Source organism: Triturus cristatus, chromosome 4_2, assembly GCF_964204655.1.
Source record: "Triturus cristatus chromosome 4_2, aTriCri1.1, whole genome shotgun sequence".
NCBI classification, from domain to species: domain Eukaryota; kingdom Metazoa; phylum Chordata; class Amphibia; order Caudata; family Salamandridae; genus Triturus; species Triturus cristatus.
Window position 1 is genome coordinate 561,181,420 of NC_140586.1, and position 16,488 is coordinate 561,197,907.

At 45.6% G+C, this 16,488-nt stretch overlaps 1 protein-coding gene across 3 annotated transcripts in view; it reads left to right on the forward strand.

Moving 5' to 3' along the window:
- The window catches only part of CCDC18 (coiled-coil domain containing 18), a 1,105,805-nt gene that overhangs the window by 354,551 nt on the left and 734,766 nt on the right, over window positions 1-16,488 (forward strand). For all 3 annotated transcript variants that reach the window (XM_085602201.1, XM_085602202.1, XM_085602203.1), the window contains one exon: window positions 16,244-16,375. In XM_085602201.1, the coding sequence (XP_085458327.1) occupies window positions 16,244-16,375 (132 nt within the window). The remainder of the gene's footprint in view (window positions 1-16,243; window positions 16,376-16,488) is intronic.

The following is a 16,488-nucleotide window of genomic DNA, read 5'->3' on the forward strand; positions in this document are numbered from 1 at the left end:
CCCTGCTGATTGGTATAGCAGTAGATATGTACGGACCCAGTCTTACCCGAACAGTAGGATTCTTGTATAGGAGGCCCACCATCTGCAGATATCCCAGCCCCAAATCGTATCGCTGCAACAATGTCGACAGATAGCCCCACTCTAAGCAATCAAATGCTTTTTCAAGGTCTAGTATTAAGCAACCCGCCCTTGGCCACTCTCGCACACTGTCCGCGGCCACCCTAAAAAATCTCCGCAGGTTCAGTGACGTACTTCGTTTGGGCACGAATCCATTCTGGTCACTGTGGACTAGGTTGGAAACCACTGGCGCCAAGCGCTTCGCCAGAATTTTGGGGAGTATCTTATAGTCCACATTGAGAAGCGCTAGCGGCCTATAGGAGCTCAAGAATGTAGGATCCCGATCCGGCTTGGGTAGTGACACCAGGTACGCCTCACGTAGTGAGGGGGGCAGCGTGCCTTTCTCCAACGCTGTCATGTAGAGTGTGTGTAAGTGCGGCCCCAGAGACTCCCGGTAGGCCTTGTAGAACTCGGTGGGCAGGCCATCTGGGCCCGGTGTTTTCCCAGACGTCATAGATGAGATCGCGTCCCCTATCTCCTCCAAGGTGAGGGAGCAGTTAAGTGCCTCCTGATGTTCCCCTGAGGCGGTGGGTAGTTGGCTCTGCGCAAGGAACCTCTCCAGGTCGCGGTCCGCACAGCAGACTCTTGACTGATACAATTGAGTGTAGTGGTGCACTAAGACCCTGTGAATTTCCCGCTGTGTGTACACTAGGTCCCCCTCCGGCGTGTGTATTGCTGTAATCGGAGCGCGGTTGCTCTCCTGCTTTAGTAGTCAGGTGAGCAAGCAGCCCGCCCTGTCTGCGGACCGTGTGGGCTGCGTAGTTATGGCACTGTAGGCGTTCCAGGAGCTCCGCGTGCTGCGTCGGAAGGGTCTCAAGTCAGCTGGAATGTCTGCCCCCTCCTTCCCCCTCGCGCTCATATTGTGGAAGAAGCGACTCAAGGCTGGCGATGGATGTCGCCAGCTGCTTCCTTACGTTCCATGTGGCTCCCAAACAGTGCCCTCGGAGCGTTGTTTTGAGGGCGTCCCACTCCACCAGCGCATCACTTGCTGTGCCTTCGTTGAACTCAAAATAGGAAAGAATGGCAGTTTCTAGCAAGGAGCGGAATTCTGGGTCCTCCAGCGCAGCAGGTTGGAGGCGCCATGTGGGTATAGGGGGCCGGTCGGCTTCCCAACTAAGTTGGAACCACAAAGGGTTATGATCGGAGTGTGTTCGCCCTAAATATTCCGATTTCGCGACCAGAGGCAGCAGAGACTGGGATCCCACCACCCTGTCAAGGTGCACATGCAAGTCATGCGTTGCCGAATAATATGAATAGATACGGTCAGAGGGGTGAAGGGCCCGCCACATATCTTGCAACGCCCAGTGAGAAAGCCAGCCCATGAGCGCCTGCGTGTTTGATACAGCTGATGTTGTGCGGAGGGGGGAAAGGATCTATCCAGATACACATCAAGTACAGAGTTAAAATCCCCTCCCAGGAACCAGGGGAGCCCAGCATAGGGGGTCAGCGCTTGTGAGAGCCGCGTGAGGAATGCTGTCTGATCAGTGTTCGGGGCATAAATCGAGGCCAACAATATTGATTGACCATTGAGCGTGCCCTGTACTAGAGTGTATCTGCCTTCAGGATCTATTACCGAGGCCCTACCAACAAACGGGACGCCCGCTCGCACCCAAATGAGCGTGCCTCTAGCATGGGCTGAATACACGGTACCATACACTTGCCCCCTCCAGCTCTTGTGCAGTCTCTCCAACTCCGATTGTGACGTGTGTTTCCTGTAGGAGGGCGATTCCTACCGAGTGACTCTGGAGGTCAGCAAATATGGAAAACCGCCATGTGAAAGTATGCATGCCGCGTATGTTCCATGTGATCACGTTAACGCGCGCCATTGCGAGATTGCTTGGGCAGCGGGGAGGTCAGGGGCGGGACCAAGTCTGGCGGGTGCGGAGTGTGGTCGGGCGTGAGTGCACCGGTCTGCTGTAACATTAAGAATGTGTCAACCATAAACAACATAACGTCCAGGGCGAACTTTGTGCGTCCAAACTTTTGTGACCATGCATGTGTGGATTCTAGGTCAAGGTGCGGCCTAATGGGGTGCGTGCGCTGTCAGCGTTCTGTTGCGGTTGTCCCCTCCCTATCCCGCGTCAGTGGTGTGCCATCTAGAAAGTTCACCAGCATAGCCTGTGGGCTGGTTGGCACCTGGGTGAAGCTAGAAGTCTCAACACCTATCTACCACAGGCCGTTCAGCAACGAGTGTGGTGGTATCCCGATAATAACCAACCGGAATGTACCGCCAACAGCCATGTTGATCCGCTACCACCCCCCACATATCAGGGGTGGAACCACATTAACAACAATTGTCTACTTGCGTATATAGTCGGCCTCAAAGTTCAGCGTGACAGCATTCTCATCTCAGGATACCATCAGCCACATATCAGGAATGGAGCCACATTAACAACAATTGTCTACTTGCTTGGATAGTCCACCTCAAAGTGCAGCTTGTCAGCATTCTCATCCCAGGATACCATCAGCCGTCTGTGGGGTGACAACCGGTAGGCAAATGTCATCTGAGATGTCATTGGACGGTGACGACGAGCCACTCACCACCACCGTGGGTTGCACGAAGGATTGCAGCCTGTCTTTAGCACTCGGAGTGCTAAGTGTTGCGACTGCTGCCAGCGCATTTTGACGCTCCATTTGCATTTTCTCCAGACTGGGAGCCGCCATTCTCGGATCCGCCACGTGCAGTGCCTTTCGTCGTCCACGTCGTCTGGGCCTCCTGCCTGTTGAGATGTCGTCCTTGGGGTCCGTCGGCCTGGTCCCCGTCCATAATCCTGATGTCTCGAGCCAGTCCCATGCCTCCGCAGGGGAGTCGAAGAAGCGAACTTTATCTTTCACCACCACTCGCAGCCTGGCAGGAAACAGCAGCGAATACGGTATCTGCAGCTCCCGGAGTTGCCGTTTCACCGCCATGTAGTTGCTTCTACGTCGTTGCATAAGTGCGGTGTAGTCGGGGAAAAGCATGACACGACTGCTGCCTACCGTGAGACTGCCCAGTTTTTTCAGGTCTCTCGCAGTACCGCCTCTCTGTCCCTGTAGTTCAGGAGTTTGAACAGGAACGGGCGCGGTCTGGCTCCTGGCTGAGGTTGTCATGCGGGCACCCGATGGGCCCTTTCCACCGCAAATTGCTTCGACAATGTTCCCTGCGGCATAAGCTCTCGCAGCCAGGTCTCGACATACTGCTCTGGGTTCCTACCCTTTTCTCCTTCTGGCAGGCCCATGGTGTGGAAGTTATTGCGGCGAGAACGCCCTTCCGCGTCTTCCGCTCTGTCCTCCAGAGCATGCATGCGCTCTATGACATCTTGCAGTGCAGAAGCATGGCTGCGAGTGACCGGCTGAAGCTCTTCAATCACTTGGCCTTGGGTGGCAACTTTGTCAGCCAGCTTGCGATGGTCCGCGTGGAGGAGCGTGAAGTCTGAGGTAACCTTGTCGATCCTGGTTTCCAGAGACGTCCTTGTGTGTTCCAATGCGGCACCTATTTTCTCAACTGCCGCAAGGACCGAGTTCAACTTGGCCGGCAGTGCTGCAGGCGTCGGCTCCACTTCACCATCATCTCGCGGACGTGGAGGATCCAGGCCAACAGTGCGCAGCTGCCCTTGCTGCATCTTGGCCCGCATGCGGCCCATTACAAGGTGTTGTGCCGTGGGCATTCGCGATCAACGTCCGATGTGTTTAGGGCGCAATTGGTGTGCTTGCGCCCGGGTGCAGGATAACGTGCTTCGCGACTCAGGTGTGTGATGGAAGGCCCTGAGCTCGTTTCCAACCAGCAAGGCCGCCGCCCCACCAGTCTTGTGCGCGCCTCGTGTTCAAATGACATCAGTCATGATATCATTCCGTAAGTGTGTTTCGTAAATGTTTGAGACTTAAAGATATATACTAAGGTACAGCATAAGTTAAATTACTATTTTCACTGTACTAGTAATTAGTCATACTATTTCTAACATATCTCATTTGAATGGCTGTGTGACTATCAGTGTGTGAGTGGGTGTCTGAGTGGTTGTTTTGGTGTGTGAATGGCTGTATGGATATGTTAGTGGATATGTGAGTGGCTATATTGGAGAGTGAGTGGGTGTGAGTGGCTGTATGGGTGAGTTAGCTGTGTGAGTGGCTGCATAAGCGTGTGAGTGGCTGTATGGGTGAGTGAGTGGGTGTTTGAGTGTGTGTATAGATAAATGAGTTGGTGTGAGTGGCTGTATTGGAGAGTGAATGTCTGAGTACCTGTAATGGTGAGTGAGTGGGTCTGTGAGTGGTTGTATGGATGTGTGAATGGGTATGTAAGTGGTTCTGTGGGTGTGCGAGTGGTTGCATTGGTGAGTGGCTGTCAGAGGCTGTATGGGTAAGTGAGTTGGTTTGTGAGTAGCTGTATTGGTGAGTGAGTGGCCTCATGGTTAAGTGTGTTGGTGTGTAAGTACCTGCATGGGTGATTGGGTGGCTGTGTGAGATTCTGTATGGGTGATTGAGTGGGTGTGTGAGTGGCTGTAAGGGTGTATGAGTGCATGTGTAAGTGTCTGTATGACTGGATATGTGAGTGGCTCTATTGGTGAGTGAGTGGGTGCATGAGTGGCTGTATGGGTGAGTTAGTAAATGTGTGAGGGGCTCTATGGATGAGTGGTTGTGTGAGTACTGGTATGAGTCTGTGAATGGGCATGTGAGTGGTTGTGTAGCATTGGGAGTGGGTGTATGAGAGGTTCTATGGGGGTGTGAGTGGGTGTTTGAGCCGTACTGTAGATGATGCCATCAGTGATGTAATTTGAGATGTCATCAGCGATGTCACTGACCATGTGAGGAGTGATGTAATATGTAAGTTCATAAGCAGTGCATTGCGGGAACATACGTTATAGTTAGCTCAGGTAACTATAACTGCTAAATTTCACTGGTTTTATACAAGTGAAATCTGAGCCTAAGTATAACGTCTTTGTAAACTTTGGTTGTTTCAGTGAATTTCTAAGGTTTGTTAAATTCTATTTCCTAACTATAACATCCCTGTAACCTTTAGTTTTTTTAAGTGAATTTCTAAGGCTTTTAAATTGTATTTCCTAACTGTAACCTTTTAGAGTGAATGTGTGACTGAGTGCATGAGTGTCTCAGTGCGTGTATGAGTGACTGTGTGAGGGTCTCACTGGGTCGGTGAGTGCGTGTGTGTTTTCATCTGTTTCCCTACACACATGGAAACAGATGAAAAACTCTGCTTTCTGCAAGCTGGAGCTGTTTGACAGCGGAGTTATGTTTGTTTTTACTTGGTGGGAGCTGTCAGCTTCCACCAAACCAAAGCAAACCGCTACCTCCCGAGGGTGGGCACCTCGGGAGGTAGGATGAGCCGGCCCTGGGAGGTGGCGTTCTCCAGGTTAATCCATGGCTCCACAAGGGGGCCCCCCTCCATTGTAGTATTTAGTCCCGGGGAGGTGGTGGTCCCTGTGCCATGGGTCCACGATGGACCCCCTACATTCATTTATTTCAGCCCTGGGGAGGTGGTGGTCCCTGGGGCTGCTCGGGGGGCATGGGCCCAGCATATATTTATAGATATTTGCCCCGGGTAGGTGGTGGTCCCTGGGGCTTTCCTAAGCACTATTTTATTGTATGCCCCCAGGACTGGACCCACCCGGGGATATAATAAAACAAGCAGGGGAGACTGGGCTTGAGGTTTATTTATTTATTTACCATGGATTCACGACCCCGTTGTTTTTGGTGAGACTCTGCTGAAGCAAAGTCCCAAGATGGCTGCCAACACTTCCTGGTTGAAGTGTTGGCAGCCAATCAAATTTTAGCACGGGGACTGTCAGATCCTCGGAGGAACTGCATCCCTATATACACAAATTTGGATTTCGGTTAATAGCTCTAAAACTACCGAACGGATCTACACCAAATCAGAAAAAGGCACTTCTCTGGGCCAATATGTACCTTACTGCCAAATGTGGTCTAATTATGTTTAGCGGTTAGGGTTGTAGCTGTGTCTAAAATCCCTATGGGAAATGGCATGCGGAAAATGCGTTTTGGGTCTCCCTCTTTTTCTCAGCCCCCGCTTCACAGATCACCCCGAAACTTTCAAGACAGAAGCTGAAGTGAGTTGCAAACCAGTTTTGAATATTTCGTGAGGATTTATCAAACTGCGCCAAAGTTATTGGCAAAACAAAAAACACTTTTCCTATGGAAACTAGGTCCTAACTATAACTACCTACTGGCAACCGGCAATATGATATCTATCTATCTGTCTATCTTCCCTCCCTGGTATAGTTAGATCCGTGTTTTTATAGGAAATGCGTTTTTTGTGTTGCTAATAACTGTGGCGCAGTTTGATGAATGTCCACAAAACTTTCCAAAAAAGTGCTCCTGTTTGACTAGTTTGCACATGGAAAGTTTCTGGCTGATTTGTCAGGTAGAGGTAGAGAAAAAGGAGGGGTTCCAGAAGGCAAATTCCCCATGCATTTTCCATAGACTTCTTTAAGAAGCGCTACCGCAAAAAACTGCTGAACAGCAGTGCACTAAATTTGGTTGGAAGCTAGATCTTGGTCCGCAGATTGTGCTTTTAGTGATTTGGTGTAAATCCATTTTGTAGTTTTTGAGAAATTAATGCTTAAAAATACTTGTAAAACTGGACGGTTGGGTCCTTGAGAGGCTCACAAGGGTGGCAGTTGAAAAACAGAGCATTCTGATTGGCCCAGAGAGCTTTTTTCCCCTTAGGCCATCTCTCTCTTGTGGGAGTCATACTCCAGCAGGAGCGAGCGCCCTGATTGGCTGCTGGCAACATGAGAAAAATGTTGCTGCTAGTCCTTAAAGGACTCTGGGACTTCGTCCCCTGTCCTGCATTAAAAAAAATCTCTATATATATATATATTCTCTATATATCCATCCCTTCCTGCTGCCGATTCCCTAGCCACTCGCGGGGACGTTTTTTCTTGAGTTTGCCTTGAATTAAAGGTATTCACGCTTCATGAATTCGAGCCCTGGCTGTGTTTTCTTAAAAAAATTCAAGAGATTTGCTGTGGAGATATATACATATACATATACATATATATATATATATATATATATATATATATTCACTGAAAAAACCATAGGTTTCACACACGTTATAGTTAGGAATTAGCATTTAAAAAACCTTGCAAATTCACTGAAAAAACCATAGGTTTCACACATGTTATAGTTAGCGGAAATTTTACTGATAAAAAACCAATGAAATTCCCCCGTTATAGTTAGTGCAGGCAACTATAACTCACGCGACCGCAATCCTCTGCTGATGCTAATACTGTATTTAGACACTTATTTGCCCATGTCTTCTTCCATACATTTTTAGCTATACATATATTACAAATATTTTTTTTTCATAAAGACACATATGTCATCAGCAGAAGATTGCGGTCGCGTGAGTTATAGTTGCCTGCACTAACTATAACGGGGGAATTTCATTGGTTTTTTATCAGTAAAATTTCCGCTAACTATAACATGTGTGAAACCTATGGTTTTTTCAGTGAATTTGCAAGGTTTTTTAAATGCTAATTCCTAACTATAACGTGTGTGAAACCTATGGTTTTTTCAGTGAATTTGTACGGTTTTTTAAATGCTAAGTTACTTTACGCCATTCGTGGCGTGCGCGCCCACTTAACGCAGTTAGTGCCGTGCGCGCACGGTGCGCTTCGCGCACCGCGCGCCCACTTTACGCAGTTAGTGCCGTGCACGCACGGTGGGCACGCGGTGCGATGACAAAGCAAGAAAGCACGTCAACAAATCTGTTTCTGCTTTCCTCCGTGACTATGGTATGGGTGCCATTTACCACAACAACTTGCGTTATGACATGCAAGACATTTATAGAGGAGATGGTGTGCACTTCAATGATGAAGGCAACAGAGTCTTCCTCTTGAACCTTAGACTCTGCATCGGTACTTACTTGTAGGTACCACTAAAAAATCATTTCATAAACACAACGGCTCTTTTTAGAGCCCCCTAATATCTTAACACTTCAATCTGATTTTCATTTTTTTTTTTTTTTTTTCTACCGTACGCTTACCGTAAGCTTACCGTACGCGTACCCCGTGATTTTTTTTAAAATCAATAAATGTTTTTTTTGTACTTTTCTGTCCTTCTTTGACCCCCTTACAAATGTTAGGGGGTCTGTAACTCTCCTCATTGCCCCCTTTCCTTGTTTTCACTCTTTTTTTTCAGAGTGAAATACACAAAATGGCGGCCGCCGCTTCCTGGTTTCGGCCGATTCGAATGTTTACTAAGATCTAAGAGCCAATCAGAATCGCGCTCGCGCACGCCACCGTACGCTTACCGTAAGCGTACGGTAAGCGTACCGTAAGCGGGCTCAGATATATATATTGATTTAAAGGCTATTTTCTCAGAATCTACTGAACAGATTTACACCAAACCTACAAAAGGCACTTCCTTGACCTAGGGACTACCTCTCTGCCAAATTTTGAGTAATTCTGTTCAGCCGTTCGGGCTGTAGCTCGTTCTAAAGGTCCTATGGAAAAATGCATGGGAAAAACGCGTTTTGGGACCCCCCTTTTATCTCAGCCCCCGCTTGACGGATCCCCCCGAGACTTTCAGGGTAGGAGCGTAGCGTAGCGCCCCACCTATTTTGAGAAATTCGCGAGGATTCGTCGACCGGCGCCAAAGTTATTCAAAATAGAATGTTGAGGTTTTCCTATGGAAACGTGGTCCTAACTATAACTACCTACTGGCCGCCAGTAGGTAAAATATATATATATATATATATATATATATATATATATATATATATATATATATATATATATATATATATATATATATATATATATATATATACTGAAAAAACCATAGGTTTCAGGGGCGTTATAGTTAGCTGGACTTTTCACTCATACAAAACCATTGAAATTCCCCCGTGATAGTTAGTTCAGCTAACTATAACTAGCGCGCCCACAATGCACTACTGATGACGTCACATATTACATCACTCATGACATGGTCAGTGACATCACTCATGACATCACTGATGACATCTCAAATAACATCACTGATGACATCACTGATGACCTCATTCAGTGAATGTGTGGTTTTCTGAAAATTACATATGTTTTATATATGTATATCTCAAGGTCGATGGAAGAATAAATGGGTATATAAGTGTCTAAATGGATGATTTGTTTTTGAAAAATTGATTGCATAACTGACTGATCAAGTGTATCTTAGTGAATACATTGCTTAGTGAGTAATGTTTAAATATGTAAATATCTGTATCAGTCTCTCACTTTGTGTATAAGTGGCTGCATGGGTTGGTGAGTAGCTACATGAGTGTCTATATAGGTTATTAGTTGGTTTTTTGAGTATCAGTATGAGTGTCTGAGTGTCTGTATGGTTCAGTGGGGGGTATTACGTAGTGCATAGGTGCATGAATGAGTGACTCACTGTGTTGACAGCATGTGTGCAGGACTGTATGGGTGGATAAGTGTGTGCATGGGTGTGTTAGTGAGTAAATGACTGTCTCAATAGTGTCTTTATGAGTAACTACATATGATTTAAACTAGTATATGTGACTATTGGTGTATATAAGTGAGTATATGTGAGAGTGAGAGATTGAAAGAGTTCCTGTTTGAATACGTATGTGTTTCTATAAGTGATTGTTTAAAAGACTAAGTTTGTGTAAGTTTCTGTAGAAGTAAGTGTGGTGGTGTGTGTATAACTGTATATGCAAGTAGATGGATGTTTGATTGTTTATTAGCATGAGTGACTGTGTGTGAGTAACTCTATGGATGAGTGGCGTTGTGTAACAGAATGTATAGGTGTATGAGTACATATGATGAGTGAGTACATGTATGAGTGACTGTATAGGACTGTTGGTGAATGAGTGGATGTGTATGTGGATCTTAGAATTACTGAATAGGTTGTTGTAACTGATATTGGTATGTCCATTGTTTTGAAAATGTTAGTTTCTATTTTTGAATGTGTGTATCAAAGGTTATATTAGGGGGAGAGGAGGTCTGCCACTCTATCAGCAAGGATGATGTCATCAGTGATGTCATTTGAGATGTCATCAGTGATGTCATGAGTGATGTCACTGACCATGTCATGAGTGATGTAATATGTGACGTCATCAGCAGTGCATTGTGGGCGTGCGAGTTATATTTAGCTGAACTAACTATAACGGGGGAATTTCAATGGTTTTGTATGAGTGAAAAGTCCAGCTAACTAGAACGCCCCTGAAACCTATGGTTTTTTCAGTGAATTTCTAAGGTTTTTTAAATGCTAATTCCTAACTATAACGTGCCTGAAACCTATGGTTTTATCAGTGAATTTCAAAGGTTTTTTAAATGCTAATTTCTAACTATGCCTACAGAAATAGGACATGTGAAGAAAGAAGAAAAAACGCACAGAAAGAAAAAAAAGAAGTGCAGAAAGAAGCAACAGAAGTCCTCAAAGACGAAGAAAAGTGCAGGAAGAAGGATAACGTGCAGAAAGAACAAACAGAAGAGCAGAAAGAAGCCTTGTTGCAAAATCATCCTGTACCCTCAACTTTTTCAGACGGAAACTGGTGGTAACTGAGTCTGACTAACCAGTCCTAGAGCCAGTGCTATGTTAAAAGACACTCAGAATACAGTGAAAACACCTACATACACTAGGGAACACTATGCGTTGGGGTCCCCCTGTGATCAGCATGACCTCGTCTGTAAGCCCCTAGTATATAATAGGGCAGGGGATTAAAACTACCTCTTAAAACGCGCCACAGGGCGTGTTTGCACACGTCACCTCAGGCCCCATCCCCTCACTTCCCCACTGTGTTAACACGCCCTGTGGCCGTTTTAAGTTGGGAGATTAAGTCCCCTTGAATCCTGAGGGTCCCTAGGGTCCAACTAGACCACTAGGTACCTCCAGTAAGTGCCACAGAGCTGCGTTGCAGAGAGATGTAAAAAGGGGCACGGCCTAGACCACCTCTCTGCAACGCAGTGCAGTGGCGCTTACTGGAAGCACCTGGTGGGCTAGTTGGCCCCCAAGGTTCCTCAGGATTGAAGGGGAATTATTTCCCCAACTTAAAACGCACCACAGGGCTTGTTGGATGTACATGTTTTACTGAGAATGTCAGACTTCATTCTCACATGATTGAGAAAGATAATGTGAATTTACAGAAAATATGCTCTCAGTTTAGCTTATAGATCACCTTCCAAACCTCTGTGGGAAAAGCATGAGAAAATAGTTTTCTCTCAAACATGATCCTTGATATCACAGCAGAAAGCTTTTTCACATGGTAAAATCACCATAGAACACACCACAATTCCTAAAATGAGTATGGTACCATCAACAAATGATTTATAATGTAACTAAAGTCTTAAAACCTTCTATTAACTGCAATGCTTTTTAATGAGGTGCTATCATGTATATTGGTCCCAAGATGGCTGCCAACACTTCTTGGATGAAGTGCTGACAGCCAATCAGATCTCACGGTGAGATGTGTGGTTAGGTTCCGCCCAGATATATAAGTGATTTTACTTTTGATTCTCTCAGGAACTACTGAACAGATTGACACCATATATGCAAAAGGCACATGCCTAACCTGAGGACTACCTCTTTGCCAAATTTCAAGTAATTCTGTTCAGCCGGGCTGTACCTTTGACTAAAGGTCCTATGGGAAAATGCATGGGGAAAACGTGTTTTGGGACCCCCCTTTTTTCTCAGCCCCCGCTTGACGAATCACCCCGAGACTTTCAGGGTAGGAGCTGAGCGGAGCGCCCCATTAGTTTTGAAAATTTCACGAAGATAAGTCAACCGGCGCCAAAGTTATTCAAAATAGAATTTTCAGATTTCCTATGGGAACTCGGTCCTAACTATAACTATCTACTGGCAGGGTGTGCGCAGGGTGAAAAATCAGAAAAAAAAATAAAAAATAAATACATAACTTAGCATTTAAAAAACCGTACAAATTCACTGAAAAAACCATAGGTTTCACACACGTTATAGTTAGGAATTAGCATTTAAAAAACCTTGCAAATTCACTTAAAAAACCATAGGTTTTACACATGTTCTAGTTAGCTGTACATTTCACTCGTAAAAAACCAATGAAATTCCACGTTACAGTTAGATCAGGTAACTATAACTTGCGCGACCGCAATCCACAATGTGTCATTTCAGATGTCATCATTGATGTGATGAGTGATGTCACTGACCATGTCATGAGTGATGTAATATGTGACGTCATCAGCAGTTTATTGTGGGCGCGCAAGTTATAGTTACCTGATCTAACTATAACGTGGAATTTCATTGGTTTTTTACAAGTGAAATGTACAGCTAACTAGAACATGTGTGAAACCTATGGTTTTTTAAGTGAATATATATATATATATATATATATATATATATATATATATATATATTCCAACAAATTGCCCTAAAGCATTGGGAGAGCACTCTGCTGCTCTCTGCCCTCCAGCCTTCATATGCAGCCTTCCGGTTTACCTGTGTATGTTAATCACAGCCGACGCGTTTCAGGGCTCAGGGCCCCTTCTTCCTGGGCAAAGAAAACACAAATGAGGCCAGCGTGGATCATTAACCAACTTTTAATTTAAAACCGTCCCTCCTCCAGTGGGCGTGTTTTCATCCAGCTTTCCCCTGGTGCATGATGGGGGATGGAGTTTGTCACGCTGGAAAATCTCCTTATAGTAAGTTCATTTGTGTTTCTTATATTTTCCTTTTCATTTGTGTTTTCTTTGCCCAGGAAGAAGGGGCCCTGAGCCCTGAAACGCGTCGGCTGTGATTAACATACACAGGTAAACCGGAAGGCTGCATATGAAGGCTGGAGGGCAGAGAGCAGCAGAGTGCTCTCCCAATGCTTTAGGGCAATTTGTTGGACTATTTTCTTGCACGGCTGCCCGGCCGTGGGGAGAGGCACCACCGTCAGAGGGTGAATACGTCAATCACTAGCTGAGAGGGCCGCCGTCGGGACTGTGCCTGACATCGCGGCGCTGCTCTCCATATGCGGATTAAGCCTACCGTTTTCTATCTGTGACTCACTCAGAGTTTAAAATGAAAAGGAAAATATAAGAAACACAAATGAACTTACTATAAGGAGATTTTCCAGCGTGACGAACTCCATCCCCCATCATGCACCAGGGGAAAGCTGGATGAAAACACGCCCACTGGAGGAGGGACGGTTTTAAATTAAAAGTTGGTTAATGATCCACGCTGGCCTCATTTGTGTTTTCTTTGCCCAGGAAGAAGGGGCCCTGAGGAAGGCTGGAGGGCAGAGAGCAGCAGAGTGCTCTCCCAATGCTTTAGGGCAGTGCCTCCTCACGGTTCAAAATTGAAACAATTTGAAAAACTTTGTTGCGATCCTGTGGGGCTCCTGCAGGATCGCAAAAAAAAAAACTGAGTCTTAGGGCCGCTTTGTTTAATTAAGGGGAGGGGGTGCGCGATCCCTCTCCCGAGCTGTTTTTGTCCTGGGGGACCTCATCCCTGTGGCCCAATTAAATTATTATGGGGGTTGCGGGCCCCACTCCCAAGCGATTTTTGGCCCTAGGCAAACAGAACAACAGATTGCTTGTGTCTGGAGGAAGCAGCATAAATAGCTGCTCCTGCCCGGCGGGAGTAATGGCGTCTCCCGCAGCATACGGGGAGCTGGCTGGGCCCAGGGGCTGCACCTGTGGCCCCCAACATGTGCTTGGTGGGTGCCACCGGTGGACTCCGGGGCACCCACCTTTAAATGATGTGGCCCCAGGAGACAAAGTCCCTGGTGCTAAAATAGGCTTGGGCAGGGGGGTTGCGTGGCCCCCTCCTCTTTTAAAAGAAGGTCGGCAAGTGTGTTTTCTCTACAATTCCACGTTGAAAAACAATTTGATGGAGGTGAATGCATTGTTGATTTATTAGAGCACCATCTCGTCTGAAATTGCTGTCCAAGGATAGTGGGTTCTTTCTTGTCATCTCCTGGTCTAAGGGCAGACTCCATGGTTCCCTTTTAATTACTGCTGATTAAGCAAATGCGCAAAATCACCTACAAGCTCCTGCCTATTCCGCGTTAATAGTATGCAACAGTGTTACTAACGTTTTCCTGGCCGATTGATGCTCAACTTACGAAAGTCACCGAGCATGTTTTCTGTCGATTCTGATGGAGCTTTCTTAAGGCAGAGGAGTATGAGGACATCCCCACCAAACAAGGAAGCCCTTACTTCATATAATGAAGAGTAAGTACCTTTGTTTGGTGGAGATTCAACTCGGTCTGTAGCCCTGCTGTCGTCTTCTCTATAGTCGGATTTATTTTGTCACTGATTTCTGTATGAAGACGCTTGAGGAACAATCACATTGCAAATTACATGTACACAAGGTCGCTGGAGACATTACTTTGTGATCCTTTAACCAGTATAAAGTACTCCAGTTGGGTAACAATTTTATTTAAATTTCAGCCCCGGGGGCTGGGGTCCCAGGGGCCTAACAAGCCTTGGGGAGGGGGGGCGAAAGCCCCCTACCCCATTTTATTAAATGTAGCGCCAAAGGATGGGGTCCTTCAGCCGAAAAAGCCTTGGGAGGGGGATTGCATGCCCCGTCCCCTATTATTTACATTTTGGCCCCAGGAGATGGGGTCCCTGGGGCTTAATTAGGCTCAGGGAGGGGGGCATCCTCCCTCTATTAGTTACTCATCCTTGGGAGCTAAAAAGCTCGGGCATGAGCAGGGGCGTAGCTTCATGGGAATGTTTGGGTGTTACACCCCCCACTAAATGTATTATTTAGACAACTGCTGGGTACATGAGCTTTCGTTGTAAGAGATCTGTATGATTTCACCGGGGATTTTAATTTTACAAAATAGCGTGTTTTAATATCTCTTACAATCCACACTCCTCTCCCTTTCGACTAGCCCTTAGGCCCCCCCATGCACTCCTTCTCATATAATGATTAACATGATATGCCAGTGTAATCATTGGAAAATCTGAAGGTGTGTGTGAGTAATGTGTGTGTGTGTGTGTGTGTGTGTGTGTGTGTGTATAATATGTGTTTTTGCCCCAGGGGGATGGGGTACCCGAGGCCTGAATGCCATCCCTACGCCAAAGGGTGTGTTGTTGCCAACCTGCTAGGGATTTGTCCATAGGGCCTGGCAGCAGACCAAGCCTTGTGGTCAACCTCCCACTGCGAATTGCCAAAGGCTGTGCGCAGCATGTGGTGGGTGCCTGCAGGGAGTTGGACGCAGGGCCTGGCTGTAAGCAAGGCCCTGTGGCCCACCCTACACCGTGTGCAACAAAAGGCCATGCACAGCATAAGACTGGGTGGGTAGGCCGCCAGACCCTGTTGCCAAGTCCTCCGCCAAGCACGGTGGTGGTTTGGCTTTACATATAATAATAAAATATTACTTTACATTAAAACAGAAAAAAGAAATTGACTGAAAAAAACAAAGGTTGAAGTAATTTTATAGTTAAGTGTGATAAAAAGATAAGTTTTTGTTGAAAAACAAAAACAAAATTGCCTTAGTAATCCACTGAAAAAAATCATAGGTTAAAGTAACATTATAGTTAGGTGAATATGTCAGTGACATTATCGTTTTAACAAAAAAAAAAAAAAAAAATTCACCAGTTGAAGTCATCAAAGCCAACCATAACTTGTGCCACTGTCATGCACTGCTTATGACCTCACATATTACATCAATCATGACATGTTCTATGACCTAATTTATGACATCATTGATGATATCATTGATAAGTACCTGTTGCTAGGGATTTACATGTAATTTAACCTTGCCAATCAGGATTAGTTAGTTTGTACCCACTGGAATACACTTTTAGAGGTCAGATCACATACATTAGGCACTGATGAAGTCATCACATCAGCACCTGATTTCATCAAAAAGTGGGTGCAAATAGTGGAGTTGATCCTGCAGAAAGCCATCCTTAGACAACTACATTGACTTTAGGAATTGAGTCATATGTACACAATGTATCCTTGATCTATACTCTAGCTAAATGTTCAAAACTCTACATTGTAAAAATGAACATTAAGGTGTCCATACCTGTTGTCCAGAGCATAGATACAGCACATGACGTAAGTGCACGTTCATAAAGTGCACTAGTGATAGTACCCGGGAGGAAAGGTCTCAATTTTACTAAACACAAACTGTTTCTATTGTTTAATGTTAATAAAATAGTTTCATTGTGTGAGAGATATTTCTTTGATTTCTCAGGTACGAAGTGATCAAATGCGACATCTTGAAATCCATCTAAATTGTGAACATGATCAACTTAAAGTGGCTTTTGAAAATACTCAAGTGCTTAACTTGCAGAAGCTCAAAGAAAAGGAAAAGGAGATGGAGCAGGTAAAGTTTTGCATTTCATAAGCATTTATTTGTAATGCATACTGCAATACATTTTTTTTATAGGTATTCCTTGCCTTCAGACTGCACATCCACCGTCCATGCATTTAGTGTTG